This window comes from Syzygium oleosum, unplaced genomic scaffold, assembly GCF_021117445.2.
Source record: "Syzygium oleosum isolate NSW1041296 unplaced genomic scaffold, Sole_v2.1 Sole_v2.06, whole genome shotgun sequence".
Taxonomy (NCBI): Eukaryota; Viridiplantae; Streptophyta; class Magnoliopsida; order Myrtales; family Myrtaceae; genus Syzygium; species Syzygium oleosum.
Window position 1 is genome coordinate 13,002,804 of NW_026607490.1, and position 16,593 is coordinate 13,019,396.

The 16,593-nt window shown below is 38.3% G+C and overlaps 2 protein-coding genes and 1 pseudogene across 2 annotated transcripts; 2 read left to right on the top strand and 1 right to left on the bottom strand.

Moving 5' to 3' along the window:
* The first annotated feature begins 2,546 nt into the window (after window positions 1-2,546).
* On the top strand, window positions 2,547-4,102 carry LOC115682842 (probable glutathione S-transferase; annotated as a pseudogene).
* Window positions 4,103-6,415: 2,313 nt separating this feature from the next.
* LOC115682841 (vesicle-associated membrane protein 724-like) lies at window positions 6,416-8,617 on the top strand. The gene is made up of 5 exons (XM_030607201.2): window positions 6,416-6,731; window positions 7,094-7,235; window positions 7,359-7,479; window positions 8,091-8,153; window positions 8,261-8,617. Exons 1-5 carry the CDS (start codon window positions 6,533-6,535, stop codon window positions 8,408-8,410), a joined length of 675 nt encoding a protein of 224 aa, XP_030463061.1. The 5' UTR covers window positions 6,416-6,532; the 3' UTR covers window positions 8,411-8,617.
* Window positions 8,618-12,915: 4,298 nt separating this feature from the next.
* Window positions 12,916-13,604, bottom strand: LOC115682946 (flowering-promoting factor 1-like protein 3). The gene has a single exon (XM_030607316.2). The coding sequence runs from the start codon at window positions 13,422-13,424 to the stop codon at window positions 13,098-13,100; it is 327 nt and encodes a 108-aa protein (XP_030463176.2). The 5' UTR covers window positions 13,425-13,604; the 3' UTR covers window positions 12,916-13,097.
* Window positions 13,605-16,593: the final 2,989 nt, after the last annotated feature.

Sequence of the window (16,593 nt, forward strand, 5' to 3'; positions counted from 1 at the left end):
TGGATTGAATTAGTACCATTGCGAAAAGATTTAGGACTAAATTGGCCTAATTAAAAAATTTAAAACTGAATTGATACAAATATAATAGGTTTACGACTTCTTTCTTACTTTTCCCCTTATTTTGCCTTTTACATGGAGAAAGCCTATCTTGAACAAGTAAACTCTAGGCTCGTGAAGTACGCACTTGCCTGACGAGCTAGATAAGTCATTATCATGTGATTTTGTGTGTAATTAAGCGAACCTATACTGTGTCTAATCCACAAACTCGTTTTTTAATTACTAGACCAAACCTGGACTGATTACCTCTCGCTCATGTGCTGATCAAATTATAGAAAGTATTCTTCAAAAAAAAAAAATTTGATTGGACTATTTGATCAAATGCACTTTGTCCTTCATTTTTATTGGATCCAATGTACGTGGGTACCAAAAGAGAAGGAGAAGGGGACGATAAATGTGCCTTGAGCTGAGCTTTCTTTTCGACTGTTCGTGTCACGCCCCCGATTCCTAGCAAATGAGGGGATGACACGGCTGTCCTTTCACCCGAAGGATGCAATCTCAAACCACCCAAAAGCCAACTCCCAAAAGTCCTCTTGGATATTGCTCTTGTATTACTCATCACTAGCTGAAGAACCTGAAAAAGATTGGAAGGAATGGGGTGAGTAACCACAACTCATTGAGTAATATATTTCTTCTAAGCGGATCAAACATTCACTATGCATCGTTATAAAACGATATCATAATTCCTCATCTCAAATTCAATATACGATATAAGTACAATATCGAAAATATATGATAACTTTCCAATAAAAATCTATACGTACAACATCAGTAATCAAAACTTACTCAACAATCACAAACAATTATCAATGGTCTATTCCATTGATTAATCTCATCAATCACACATCGATGGTCCATTCTATCGATTAATCTTATGCTCATCATCAAACTATAGTCACGTTTAACGCTGTGACAAAGGCGACCAATTTTAGCCCCCTTGGCTAGGTCTATCACCTGTATAGTTGGCGGTTTGTCCTAGAAGGACGTCCTGACAGCATGCATACTCCCCTCTCAATAGGTTCTCGTCATAGCGATATGAACCATATCAACCAAAACATTTCTTCAACAACGCACAATCAACACCAGAAAGTTATTTCATAAGCCGGTTTTACAAACCGAATCACAAAACCTTTTACAATTCCATTTATCAATTAAAATGGATTTCATGAAACATTTCGTTATCAATACAAACTACTTTTGGAAATTCCTTTCACTAAACATTTAACCAAAACATTCACAATTGGTCATTTTAGACCACTTCATAAAACATTCTCAATCCCTTTTCAATCGACTAAAAACATAATAAAAGTTCGATCCAATTTATGCAAGAAACATGCTCTTAATAACTTGTATTTTATTAAAACTCTACCATTTTCATTTTCAAAATATGAGTTTGTAAATTCATGAAAAAAATAACACCACTCATCTGGGAATGCCTCAAAACCAAATAACAACGCTCACTCGAACTGACAATCTCGTAATCCTAACAATTAAACAATAATCGACGTCAAAATCAAGTAAAATACTACGATAACTACGAAATGGCTAAACGACGCGTAATCGCTAACGAAACAAGTCAAAGGCGCCCACAAATCGCTTGTCCAAAGCGATTATCCCAAGTCGTCCGTAATGCGAAGCTTAAACGTGAAACTTGATCGCGCCATAACTTCCTCCACCGAACCCCGATCCAAGTGAGCCTATAGTCAAAAGAAAGGTCATTCAAAGAACTACAAGAACCCCAACTTGGCTGACCTAAAATCGAGCCGAAAACTGACGAAAATACGCCCAAAAACCGCTGGTCGCGCACTGTTCATCACGCGCGCGCTACTTCAAAAATTCGTATCTGGCAAACCGTAAGTCCAAATCGGGTTCCGTAAAATCCTACAGCCCCGCAACACCCTAAACTACCAATTCTATATACATTCATAGCTCAACGACTCAAAAATCGGACTTCTCCATTCGAATAACACATAACTCCGAAATATGAGCCATATCTTCCAAAATTGCATCGATTAGACGAACAATTGGCTCGAATGCTTACCAGGCATTGCGATTCATAGTTGATTCGGCTGGTTGGAGTGTCCGGGTCGGCTACACGTGTCAATTTCTGTCTCCTCTCTTCTTTCCCTCTTTCCTTCTTCACGGTCGTGCGTCTTCTCCTGCTTTCTTCGTTTATTCTGCTGGCTTCTGCACTTCATTTGTTGAAGCAGAAATAAATTGGCTGGGCTTGGGCTTTTAAGGGACATGGCTGGGTTTTTATGGGCCCATACAGTTCGCAAATACAATATCATCGTTATCCGACAGCTTAGGCTCTTATAGACAGCTACAGTGTCCTCGGCCATCTTTGATCGGTGCAGAGACTCGCTCACACTAATATAAATCATCCATTGCCTCGCTATCACTTGCGCAGCACTCAGCAGAAGTGTGTAACTGTGTGTATTCTCGCACGTCCACGGCCACAGAAGAAGAGAGAGAGAGAGAGTGTTGAGATGGGTGAAGAAGAAGTGAAGCTGTTGGGTGCGTGGGGGAGCCCGTTCAGCTGGCAAGTGGAGGTGGCTCTCAAAATGAAAGGAGTCGGGTACGAATATATTGACGAGGACCTGATGAACTGCCCCAAGAGCTCTTTGCTTCTCGAGTACAACTCGGTCTACAAGAAGGTACCCGTGCTTGTCCACGACGGCAAGCCCATGGCCGAGTCGCTGGTGATTCTTGAGTACATCGACGAGACTTGGAATGACCGCCCCGTGGTTTTGTTGCCTCAAGATCCACGTGACCGAGCCGTCGCGCATTTCTGGGCCAAGTTCATGGACGACAAGGTATGTCTACCTTTGGCCCCATTGCCTTTATCTGATCATCTTTTTATCGTGCATGGACAACATTAGATGTCTTTGGCTTTATGTCTTACGAGGTGAAAGTTTTGAGTCCGGACTTTATCAAAAGTCACTGGTCCTGAAACAGAAAATTTATCAAAAAAATCATAAACCTATTGTACAATTCAGTCCTAAACTTTTAAATTTTGCCAATTTAGTCTTCAACCTTTTTTGTTAATTTTGTGATTCTGGCCAATTTTGGTGGAATTTGCTGCCATGGACAAATTTTTTTTTTTATACTTTTCTGATTTTTTTAATAAAACTTTATGACTTTCTTTTCTTCCTTTTTTGTTTCCCTTCTTCCTCCGCCGATCATTGGGCCTTGGCTGGAAATCATAAAAAGATTTAGAACTAAATTGACTAATCGTGAAAATGTTTGGGACTAAATTGATACAGTTGAAAGGTTTGAGACTAAATTGGTGTATCATCAAAATATTTAGGATTGAATTGGCACAATTAAAAGGTTCAAGACTGAATTAGCAGTCGTATAATATATTTATGACCTTTTGGACAATTTTTCCCTCTTAAGACTACAGAGTAACGAGTTTGCACACTTATACATGTTTTTTCTCAGGTATATCCTTACGTTTCTCAGGTCACTCGACTCTAGTTTCGCTTTCAGTGAATCGGTTTATTCATTTTGCCACCAATAAGCCATTGAAAATCTCATTTGTTTGACGAGTTAGACTAAGGCTAAGTGAACCGCTTATTCAGTGGCATCGCACGAAAGCGAAGTGAGAGTTAAGTGACCCTGAAGAAAAATTTTGTGGATCATGCCGTTTTCGATTGCAGTGTGCTCCAGGTCTATGGCGATCTTGTCGGCACGCGGGGATAGAATGAGAACACGCATTCGAGGAAGCGTGTGCACTCCGAAATGTGCTTGAAGCCGAGCTCAAGGACAAGCAGACGACGAGGTTCTTCGGAGGAAACACACCATCGGGGGGTTCGTGGACATCGCCGGGAACTTCATCGGCTACTGGATCGGAGTGATCCAAAAAGTGGCCGCGGTCCGTCTCCTGACCCCGGACAAGTTCCCCCTGCTGTGCGAGTGGTCCTCCGACTTCCAAAACTTCCCCATCATCAAGGAAAATTTGCCTCCGAGAGAGCGACTCTTCGCCTTCTTCAAGGCTCGCTTCGAGAGGAAGAGGAAAACTTTCACCTCGGCCGCTCGATGAAATTACGGAAGTGCCGATTACGGGCATGTCGGGATGATTTCGGACTTTACGTTAGCCAAGAAAGAATGACCGAATTGGTGTTGTTGGTCGCCTTCGGGTTGTTGTTAATATGGTTTTCTAGTATGATCGAGTGGTTTATGATGGCATATTATGGCCTTGGATGATTGAGTCATATCTAGACACTCCTTCGAATAAAAATAAACTATCAAATGCTTCTTTTGTCATTTCTATTGGATTGTTAGCCTCAAGAGATTTTATGCGGAGCGGCGCACTGAAGTATGATTGGGTCGAGTTAATAAATAAGTCTCGTGCCATCGAGTGTCGACACTAAACATGATCAGCAAAGAAATAGAGTACATAGGAAAGATTTTGCAGTTGAGCTGCAAGGCTAATAATGGTACTGTTAGCATATGTGATTATCATTCACTCTTTTGTGTCACTCAATGATTTCCCAACTATACTCACCTACGATGTATAAAGGTTTATTGTTGAACGGTGATGGAGGTGGATTGTGTAACGAATAAGTTACGCAGGCTGTGTACCGTATAAAAATTTCATGACAAAAGCGCGATTTATGTCGCTTTTCAATGTCCTCCTAATAAGTACTGCTCAAATTAGACCCCGGCTCAGGTTGGCCTAGATACGAATCCTATTTTAAATGTGCGAAATAGGTTTGCTTTTGTGTCTTCTCAATTTCGATATTTCTTTCATCCAAACAGAATTAAATGCTCTATCCCTACAATTCTTCAAATATTAATACTTCCAGGATATATATATATATATATAACATGCATAACACATTTTTTAAGCGATGCACATCAATTAAATAATATTTAAACAATTGGTCAAATTTTCCAAATTATAAGATTGTGTAACAAAGGATATCAGGCAGCATATGAAAATCCATAATTGCAACCTACTTTGTTGTCTTTTTCTTTTATGAGACATAGAACAAAAGGGGCCACGACCGACCCAAACCATCCACCGAGGAACGAGAAAAACCACATGGAGCCCACAACGTTAAATTTCGAAAAATGAGTCTAGACTTTTAGATCCACGAAACCAAAGTAATGAACCAAGAGTACTCTAATACAAATATTATTAATAATAATATAGGAAAAAAGAACAAAGATTGCATGAATTATTTTTTGAGAGAACAAGGGGATATGCAGGGGGAAAATGTCCTACTTTTGGCATAATTGTCCAAAAGTTTTAAACTTATTATACGGCGGTAAAAAATTCAGTCATAAACTTTTTAATTTGGCAAATTTAGTTATAAACCTTTTGAGGATTTGTCAATGTAGTTCTTCTGGTCAATTTTAGCTAGAAATCATTAACGTGGACAACGGCCGTCCTAAGTGACACGATTAGTGCTGACGTAGATAATTTTTTTTAAGAATTATGAATTTGTTTCTTTTTTTCCTTTTTCCTTTTTCTTTTTTCCTATTTCCTTCTGCCATTCCGCAACCTTGACGATGACCGACGAAGGTTGCCGACCATAGGCAAGAGCATAGTGGCCTTCACCTACTCTAGGGGAGGGCCACAACTCCCTCATCGGCTCCTTGCCTAGATCTAGGCTAGGCGAGGGTGTCATAAACCTTGCTTGTGGCCGGCGAATTTTATCGGGCATCGTTGAGGTTGGAGATGAAAAAAATAAGAAAAAAAAGAAAAAGAAAAAAAAAGGAAAAGGAAAGAAAGGAAAAGGAAAAAAAAGGAAAAAATTCACAAAAAATATTAAAAAAAATTATCCACATTAGCGTCGGCTATGTCACGTAGGACAACTGGTGTCCATGTCGACGATTTCCAATCAAAATTGATCGGAATGACTACATTGATAAATCGTTAAAAGATTTGAGATTAAATTGATTAAAATAAAAAGTTTAGAATTGAATTGATCACCATACAATAGATTCGGGACATTTTGAATAGTTTTCCTTCTTATCTTCTGCTCTTGTAGTTCCTAAAAGCACATAATATATTTATTAAATGCCGTCAAAGGGGAGAGCTTCTTTCTCCTTTTCTGTCTCTTGCTTGAATCATACTAATATTCCGTTGCTCAACGCGTTCAAGCAATAATACCAACAAGAATTATATAATATATTCATCCTAGCTTGACTTATTTACGTATGTACGTGTATGAATTTGTCTCTGACCAGGTCCAACTTGGACATGAGTGTTAGGAAAGAAATCAAAGAAAATACTAAGTCCAAGTCAGCAATAAACCAACTAGAAGACGCGCTGTTTTACTCGTCCAATGCGAACCCAATGGAAGACTCGTTAAACAAATCCCAACGCTTCCTTCGACGCTAAGCACCTGCGCCAGACCATGCAGACATATATGAAAAGCATAACACGACTTTGAGCACCCTTTAATTTTTTCAATATCTCTCTCTCTCTCTTTCTCTCAGCGAAGACGCGGCGAGGATCGAAATGAGTCGGTCACAAGAGGGATCGCTGATATACAGCTTCGTGGCGCGGGGCACGGTGGTGCTGACCGAGCACACGCAGTTCACCGGGAACTTCCCGGCCATCGCCACCGAGTGCCTCCAGCGACTCCCCTCCGGGAGCAGCAAGTACACCTACAATTGCGACGGGCATACTTTCAATTTCCTGGTCGAGGACGGCTACGGTAATTAAGTGAAAACGTTTGCTCTTTGTGTTAGTTATTTTGTTCTTCTTTTGCTTGATTTTGTTAGTGTGTTTGTGAAGATGTTTAGCTAACACGTGATGGGTTAGCTGGTCAGAGCAAGCAGAGAATGCTAAATTTGTTGTTTGCGTCAATTTTAATTCGTAGAGATTATAGTAATCAACGGCGGGTCAATCTCAACTTAGGAGGCCAGATAAAGAAATTTCAAGGGACATTATACTAGAACAATTCATCACATGTACAACTTTGAAATGGTGTCAGGCTCAGAGGTCTCGAACATATATCAGATTCGCAGACTTTAGGATCTCCTAATCCTGCTAAGTTTCCAATATATGAATTTGCAGCTTACTGCATCGTTGCTACTGAATCTGCGGGCAAGCAAATCCCATTTGCGTTTTTGGAGCGTTTAAAAGAGGACTTCAAGAAAAGATACGGAGGCGGGAAAGCGGATACAGCTGTCGCCAAAAGTCTCAGTAAGGAGTTCGGGTACGGTCAGCATCAAGAACTATCTTGGTTACATTGCAATTTGTCCATGTGTAGTATATATCGAACACAATTTCAACGGAACGAAAAGTTCAATGAAAAAATAATGAAAATATGAATCTGCAGGCCTGTAATGAAAGAGCAGATGAAGTACACCATAGACCATGCTGAGGAGATTGATAAGATGATGAAAGTGAAGGCTCAAGTTTCACAAGTCAAGAACATAATGATGAATAACATCGACCAGGTACATTAACTAAGCTTGTACATGTGTTTGATAATGTTCGTATTTTCGCAAATCTTATGTGGACCTGGAATCATTACCAATTTTCTGGGCAGTAATTGAGAAAGCCATAATCTCCACTTGTTTTTGTACTGTGATTTTTTCGTCCTACCATGTAGTGTAGCTTTTCGAAATTTCGCTTAGTGTAGAATTGCTTGATGAGAACTCAAAATGAGTCTTACTGGTGCAGTACCTGGTAAGCCATTTAAGCTCCAATTATGACTTTTAATAAATACAGATAGATTGTGAGAATAAGGCGCCGCAAATGTCCTTTACTTATGTATCATGGCATTCTTTTCTTGAATTGTACTCTAGATTGTACCTTTACATGAAGAATCTTGTAAATGTCTCAAAAAGATTGATTATGACAGCCCTAATCAAGAACTTCTGTTTGCTTTTCTGTTTTGTTTTTCTTCTAATGACCCAATCACGAACTTACGGTTTGACCCATGAAAAACTTAGTGGCTTTTTGCTATCTCTAAATCCACTGCTTCGTTAGTGGCCTACCTCTATTGTTTACCTCTTGAACTTGGCCAATGATTCACGCGGTACCATCTGCTAATTGTGTTTTTCAGGCAATGGATAGGGGGATAAAACTTACAGTTCTAGAGGACAAAGCTGAGAATCTCCATAACGAGGTAAAGCTAGCGACAATCGAGAAACAGCATACTTGTCGCAACGCAAATCAGCTTTCACGTGTTTCTCGAGTCTATTAGTAGTAAATACGCGTGTTCCTCTAGTGCAGGCTCAGATATTCAAGACAACGGGGGGAGCAATCCGGCGGAAGATGTGGTATCAGAACATGAAGATCAAGTTGGCTGTGCTCGGGATCGTGCTGCTTCTCGTGCTGATAATCTGGCTCTCTATATGCAAAGGGTTCAATTGCAGCAATTAGTCACGTTTGTGCACGTGCCGACTATAGTCGAGTCTTGCGACGTTCATGAATCTACACACTTTCTCAATCTCTTCTAGTCGGCTTGAGAGTTTTGTCATCGTCAAAATTTCGCTCCTTGTGCGCTAGCACACACGAGTGCTTGTACCTGGAGGGACATATTGACTGTTGTATTCTGTTCTTGTTCATATAGTAAATTGATTTTTCAAAGAGTTTGCTCCTGAAGATAGATATAATCGTATGACCGATTGTCGAGTCGGGTCATTGTTCGTTATTTAAAATGGGGTCCCGAGTGAGTTAAGACATGAGCCGTCGATGTTGGCGAGTCGACATCGTTGCAATAGTTCTGTGGTAAGAGATACACACGATTACACTAAGCCATTACATTCGTTAGTGTTAAGATTTAGGAATTAAAGTTCTCTTTAAGTTTGATTAATCGAAGGGGATGGAAACTGGAACTTCATTTGGTGTTGAAAATTGGACAAGGAAAAAGGAGGCAGCAAAAGGGTCAACCCTGTACCGAAGTTCTATAGAAAGAAATGAAGTAGAAGAAGCCCAACAACAAGGAAATAACCAAGCTTTGACAAAATCTTTGTTCCTAACATATGGAAATTAATTAGTGCAGCCTGACAATCCAGAAACCTTTTATTCCGTGCCAAAAGATACGGGTTATCTTTGCGTGTTGATGAATTTCGATAAATGTTGATAGAGTTAAAAAAATTGGTCAAAAAAAAAAAAAAAGAACCTGTGACTTTTTTCAAGGTAATTTTTTTGGTAACTAATCAATATTTTCATAAAAATACCAATTTTTTTGTAGTTTGTAAATTACCATTTTCGTTACTAACTTACTGAATTTTATTTGCATAACTTGAGTATTTCGAATTTACTATTCTTATATGAAATTACCAAACCTTTATCAAGAATTACCAACTTTTATCATATTGAATTACCAACTAATTGTAGGCTATCATCACCCATTTGAGTTACTCACCAACTTTTAGTTACTTTTCCTAATTTAAGAGCTCAACTAGACAGATCATCAAGAAACAGCCTAAGTCTGAGTTAATATAAATGAGTTATAGGCCAATTATGATATATTAAATAAGGGTCTTCCTAGCAAGACAGTACGATTACTTTACATTAGTGACGGTGCAGCGCCGACCACATATTGCGATTTGTGGAAGATGGGCAACTAGAATCGTGGATTAGTGATAGTTTGTTACGTTTAAGAATCCAAGGATGTTATTTAAGCCAAAAAAATCCATCGGATATTCAACCACCATTTTCAGGCCATCGATTTATTCCAAAATCAAATGTGTTCTATAACACTTTGTTTGTAATATCTAGATGAAGATAATACGATACGTAATTCGCAAGGATGTACATCTTTATTTTCCTTGAAATTTGTGAAAAACATTCTTGTTCATGGTTGCACATTATATTAAGTTAATTTCACAATAGGTCAATCAAGCATGCTTACCGTAAGCCACCGTCTGAATGATCAATTAGAACAGAGCATTTCCATTATTTAGTAATTAATGAGGCACAATCGGAATTTTTAATCTTATTAAATAGTACATGCGGGTCGCTCCAACTAGTGAATCCATTGTTTGTGGCTTGTTTGAGAAAAATATTCAATTTGTATAAGTATCCAAATACAAAAATCATATGATCGATTGCAATACTGCATAAAATTATACAGCTTGCAGTACATCCTTATCGCAAAATTTTAGTGTGTTTTCAGGTTGTGTCAGAAATTTCTAAAAAGGAAATTAATTTTTGAAAATTCTAAATAAATAAAAGGATGAAAATACCGCGTATAAATTAGTTATACCAATCGCTACATAACAAGATTGTAGGTAGGCTTTAAGGTAAAGAAAATGAATAAAAGATTTTTCCGGAAATATTACTACCAAACGAAAAGGTTTACAGCACAAAAAAAAAGGAGCAAGTAAAAGGAAGGAGTAGCTGGAGCGTCACATTAATTATGTCAATTGATCAAGGGCTCTAGAACTTAAGAGAGGAAATCGGACAAACAAGTTTTCAGGTTTCTTGGAAGAAATTTGTGGCCGAGAAAGGGTACTAACTATCACGGCAGAATAAAGGGCCGTCACTTCATCATTTCTCATTATTTTATTCACATCAAATCAGATCTCCGATACAGGACTTCTCTAACATCTCTCATAGTTACACGTACACTTCATCGGTAGAATGGTCATCTTTTCGATGGGAAAAGTACAGAAAAAGTCATAAGCCTATTGCATTAGTACTAATTCAGTCTTAAAACTTTTAATTTGACCAATTTAGTCCTTAACCTTTTTACATTGGTACCATTCAGTCCATCCAGCCAATTTAGGTCGGAAATCATTGATGTTGATGCTAGCTATCTTACGTGGCACGGCCGGTAGATGGCCGGAGTTGACATAGATATTTTTAATAATATTTTAATAATTTTCTAAATTTTTTTATTAATTTTAAAAAATCCTTTTTTTTTCTTTCTTTTCCTTTTTTTCCTTTCTTTTTATTTTCTTCTCTTTCCTTTGGCCTGTGGTTGATACTTGGCCATGGTTGGCGACGGCCACAGGTGAGGGTTGGCGAGGGCGACTCTCGCCAAATCTACTGGCCGTGTCACGTAGGATGGCCAACATCCATGTCAATAATTTCCAGCTTAAATTGGCTGGATGGATTGAATTGGTGTCAATGTGAATAAATTTATGATTAATTTAGTCCAATTGAAAGGTTTGTGACTGAATTAATACAAATGCAATATGTTTAGGACTTTTTTGATACTTTTCCCCCTTCTCGATCATGTGCTTCAAGTTCCAACAAATTTCCTTTTCCAACTCATTCTTCCACAACTGCTTCCCAAACTGGTGATGATAGACTTACTCTACAATAAACAACCATATATCAAAAGACTTTGCAACATGCCGAACAAGAACTAATTAATCATTTGCAATGAGGGGCCCTTCTTCTTTTGAGCTCTATGGCTCATAAGCATGACAAAGTCATGGTTTGCCAAACTCAATGGACCACAACACAAACAGTTGAAATGTTCGAGCTTTTTTAATGCCAACAACGTCAAGTGCGAAGATGAATTTCTCCTCTCGAGCCCCGTCAAAATTTAGGCAGACGATGGCGAACGCAAGATTCAAAAGAGGAATCAGAAAGAAGGACAGGCTTTTTATAGCACCTTCCACGCATGCAGTGCTTTTCAATAAAAGTGGCACCCGGAAAAGGGGAGAAATCAATTTCAAACCCTCTTGTTGAGGAATCTGAGCTTGGTGATGCACATAAGATACACCACAATGCGTGTATAGACTGAACTCTCTCCTCAGGAAGGTATTGACATATCATGTCGGGACTTAAAAAGGAAGAGGGTTCACACGCATTTATGATTGCAGTTCGTTACGGCATGATCGGTTCCTTCTGTACGGTCGGACTTAGACGGAAACTTATTTCCAATCTAATGCTAATTTTTCACAGTGAGAACATGTTAGAGCTCTTATGTCTTGAACTTGTGATTTGATCATCTTGAGTATGAACATGTAATTGTGTGATCTAAGTTCAGAATGGATATATACACCGTGTGGAAAAACTCAATAATTTCACTTCTCTCTCTCTCTCCGTCCTTGCTTCTATTTGGGGCATCAAAAGTTTGAGATAACCATTTACAATTTCGTAAAGCTTGTCATTTTCCATGCTTTAGGATAAAGATTACTTCTCAAAGAGAAACGACAAAAAAGCTTGTTGCCATATTCAGATGTTAAAGCTCTTAACTCCGCTCGTGTACACCCCCACCGTTAACCCTAAAAAGGAGAAACAACAGACTTTGCTGATTCTAAGGCATTTCTGGCTTATACGCAACAGGAATCGAGCTGTGAGGTTCTCCTTTGTGGCCGTTCTGAATGTTGACTCTCCAACTGAAGTTTCAAGTCTCACAATAATTCAAGCTCAGTTGATTCAATGTGGACATTCACGAGTACGTCGTTGATCTACATTATCAATGTCAAGAGTATTGGATTTCGCAACATGTTAGGGGATGGATGCTAAAAAAGGTTTGTAAATTTTCCGGATCAGAAGAAACGTGATGTAGTTTTAAGATGTAGGGATTAGCAACTCGGCATAATGGCATGACTTGCAATGTGTAAACCAAACCTGATCAAAGTAACATGGGACAATGCATAAAATCAGATCAAAACGAGAGCTGCTCATTCAAATTTAATTGTGATGGGCCGCAGTCTCACTTGTCCATGTCATGGTGTGAATAAATCATGAAATGATAAGCTTTGAATTTCATCCGTGGGGGATTGGTTTTGTCTCACAAATTCACTCGCCTGATTTTATCAACCATCTTATTAACTTGTTTTGCCATGCACGGGATATCAATCCTTTAGACAAAATACCTTCCACAAATGTAAAGTCACCAGAAAATAATCTACCGTGAAGAACGTTTCGTTGGTACAATGTTTGAGGCATGCATGAGAATCTGATGTTCATCCACAGAAGAAACTCGAACAATATAACATCATCTTCATAACCATTTGGGACGCACTTAATGTGCAAAACCAACACTTCATTTTGTTCACCAAGTCCTGTAAATCTAAATCCACCACAGTCTCATCCATTTAATCATAAAAAGGCTAAGATAAACTCACACGACGGAGCAACGTCATGTATGCAATAAAGATCATGCATCCTTAACTTCAAATATGTTGCGGTTCTTCACGACGATGTCGTACATGTGCACGGACTTGAACTTGTTGAAGTCCTTGGGAAGGGATATCAAATGAATTGTGGAACTCTTGTGGAATTGAAGGAGATCTGGATCATTGTAGTACCTTTCCCATCCAAGTGAAACCAACTTCCTCTCAAGATCAGCATACGATGTTATCACTTCATTTGTGAGTGAGTGAACCAACACTTTGCGCCTCAAGTTCAAGCCAGACGACGGATCGGCACCAGGGTTCTCGACCAAGCGAACAACGCCGTTCTTGAAGACCCAAACGCCAGACATTGCTGATGAGAGATCTACAGCTGAATTTTGTTGGGGGTGTATAGAGAATGATGAGAAATGTGGTGGTTGAGCTTAAAAATGAGGTAGTACTGGTGATGTTGAGTCTATAGTAGGGTATATATAAAGGCAAGTTTGTGCTTTCATGGATTAAAATGTAGAGCTAATAAGTTCTTAGAGTGTTTTAAATGGTTGAAAAAAAAAAAAAAAAAAAAAAGTTTTTGGGGGGGGGGGGGGGGGGGGGGGGGGGGGGGGGGGGGGGGGGGCTCTATGACAAGAAAGTATATTATCTATCTATTACACAATTAGTATAGCATAACCGATCCATCCGTGATAATAATGTATTTTAACCAAATTTTCGTTAAACTTTAAAATGCACTATATGCATTTCAACCAACCTAATGTTTGAATTCTAAATGGTATCGTGGGCTGGCTCCTCGATGTGTCACTATCACGTGATGTACTTGATGCACAAAATTTCTTCTCGCATGACTCTGGGCATGAGGTTCAAGTTCAACTAAAAGATGGGGGCCATGTAGCAAAGGAGCGACTCTTGCCAAATTGAATTTATTATTGAAGTTGGGGTTTTGTACTTCATAAAGCTACGAAAGTCGATGAATCAGCCTCGTATGGTTGACTCCACGAGTCGTCGGAGAAAGAGACAATTAAGTTGAGGACACGTTATTAAATCTAAGTATATTGCAATTCCTAGAACTTACGTGGGCCTTCCACATTGAACTCTAAAAGCAATAGTAGATTTATTGATTTAAAGCATCTGGACTCACATGGTTTCTCTCCGATTGCTGTATAATACTTTCTAATCTGCAATTGAGAAGGCAAATAGAGTCTGGAAAGATTTGAATTCAAGACATCTTGATCTGATTGCATATAATATTTTGTGGGACCAATTTCAATTTTTCTAAAAATTTAAGCTGTTAGATGAAAGATTGGTTTAATATTTAATTATTCTAACGATAAAAGTGCCCCAAATTTTGAGAAAGTGCGATCAAATCCTAAAACTTGTCAAATTGGTACAATCAAATTCTTTCGAATTCCGTCGAATTTGCTTACTTAACAAAAAATGTTGACGTGGCTTTTTTTTTTATTTTCTCTCTCCTATATGGCTATTAAATTTAACGAAAAAAAAGTCATAAAAAATCCCAAACTATGCCCACTGTGATACATTTACCATAAACTTTTTTTATGATATCAAAAACCCCAAACTATGCCCATTGTAACATATTCATCATAAACTTTTTTTTTTGTGACTTAAAAAACCCCAAATTTATACCTATGAGACTCCGTCAAGGTTCCGTTAGATGATTTTTCAGCCATAATAACATTATTTTTATTTTACTTAAGCCACGTGGGCGCTATGTCAACACTGTTTGCTTTCTGGCGTCTATGTAGGCATATTTTAACTGTTTTTATAGATAGAATTTTGACAGAGGATAAATGTGTCTCATGGGTACAAATTTGGGATTTTTAGCATTACAAAAAAGTATATGGTAAATGTGCCGCAATGAGCATAGTTTATGATTTTTATGGCTTTTGCCCTAAATTTAAATCAAGTGTGGACCAATGCTCAAAATAGATGCCGTGTTTCTTCAAACTATAACCTTGTTTGATCTATTCTTTTGCTTTGCTCTCTTCTCCTTGGTGTCGGCCGGAGTTTCTTCAAGCTCACATCCAAGGCCACTCGAGCTTCGTGAAGCTCAATCATGGTCGCTCCAATTTCATTGAGCTCGATCATGGGTGCTTGAGCTTCTTTGAGCAAAGGAGATTTGGAGCTTGCGGCCATGGCAATTTGAACTTCTTCAAGCACGACTGTGACCGCTCGAGTTTGGTCCAGCTCGACCATGGACGCTCAAGTTTCATTGAGCTCGTGGAGCGAAGGAGATTTGGAGCTTGGGGCCATGGCAGCCGGAGCTCAAGCTTCGTCGAGCTCGAGTTTGACCACTTGAGCTTCCTCGTGGAGCAAAGGAGATATTGAGCTCGAGATCTTGGCAATTGGAGCTTCTTTGAGCTTGTGGCCATGGCCACTTGAGCTTCATCAGGCTTGTGGCAATGGCGGCTTAGCTCTAAAGTCTATGCAAATCCTCAATTTTCCTAGAAGTAAATCCTCGATGGTAATAGTAATTTTAAGGGAAAAAGCCATAAAAAATCTCAAATTATACCCACTTTGACACATTTATTATGAACTTTTTTGTAACATAAAAAGCCCAAATTATGTCCAATATGACACATTTACCCTAATTTTTTCTTGCGATATGAAAAAATCACAAACTTGTACCCGTGCGACACATTTACCATCTATCAATGTGTTGACACCTGGTTTTTAGCCGATGCGTCATAAATGTAAAAACCTTGAGAATAGGATTTCTGATCACGATAGAACTCAATCCTCAACCAAAAAGAGTCATTTAGCATTTGAATTAGCTTTTTACATTTCAATTTTCAAAAAGTCAAAGAGTTGACTTTCAAGTTGCTTTTTGGTCAAACTTTGACCAAAAGTCAACCCAAAGTCAAAATTTGATTTTTTGCATAAAAAATCCAAAATAGTGTCAATTTCACTTTTGCACAATCAATTTTCAAAAAATTCAAAATTTGACCCATTAATTAACATTTTAGTATATAAGTACTAAAATGTTGACTCTTGGTCAACACTTTGTCTAAAAAAATTCAAAAATTTCAAAACCTCTAAATCAACTCATGTTTAGTTTAATTTCACTTTGGAATCATCAATTTTACAAAAATCGGTTTAGAATCAACTTTTCCCCAATTTGCGGAATTTGGTTCAAATCGGCCAAAAATGAAATTACTTCATTTCTAGTCATTTTTTAGGATAGCTTCCTTCACAACATTTGATCTAGAGATCGTATTGCATTCAATTTTGAGAACCAATTTTGTAATTCCAAGCCAAGGGCAAAACCCCCAATTTAGGCCATAATCAGTGATTCCCATCGATTCTTCATGATTTGCGTAATTGAGACATGGATGAATCTAATTTCTTATATGAAACTCAAATCCGAAATCAATTTTGGAAGATTCACTTAAATTCGAGTTAATTTGATCAATCTAGTGATCCAATGATTGAGAAATCCAAGAGTAATTGGTCCAATTAAGACAATTTAACTTGATCCATTCTAGACTAACATCCAATTTGATAAAT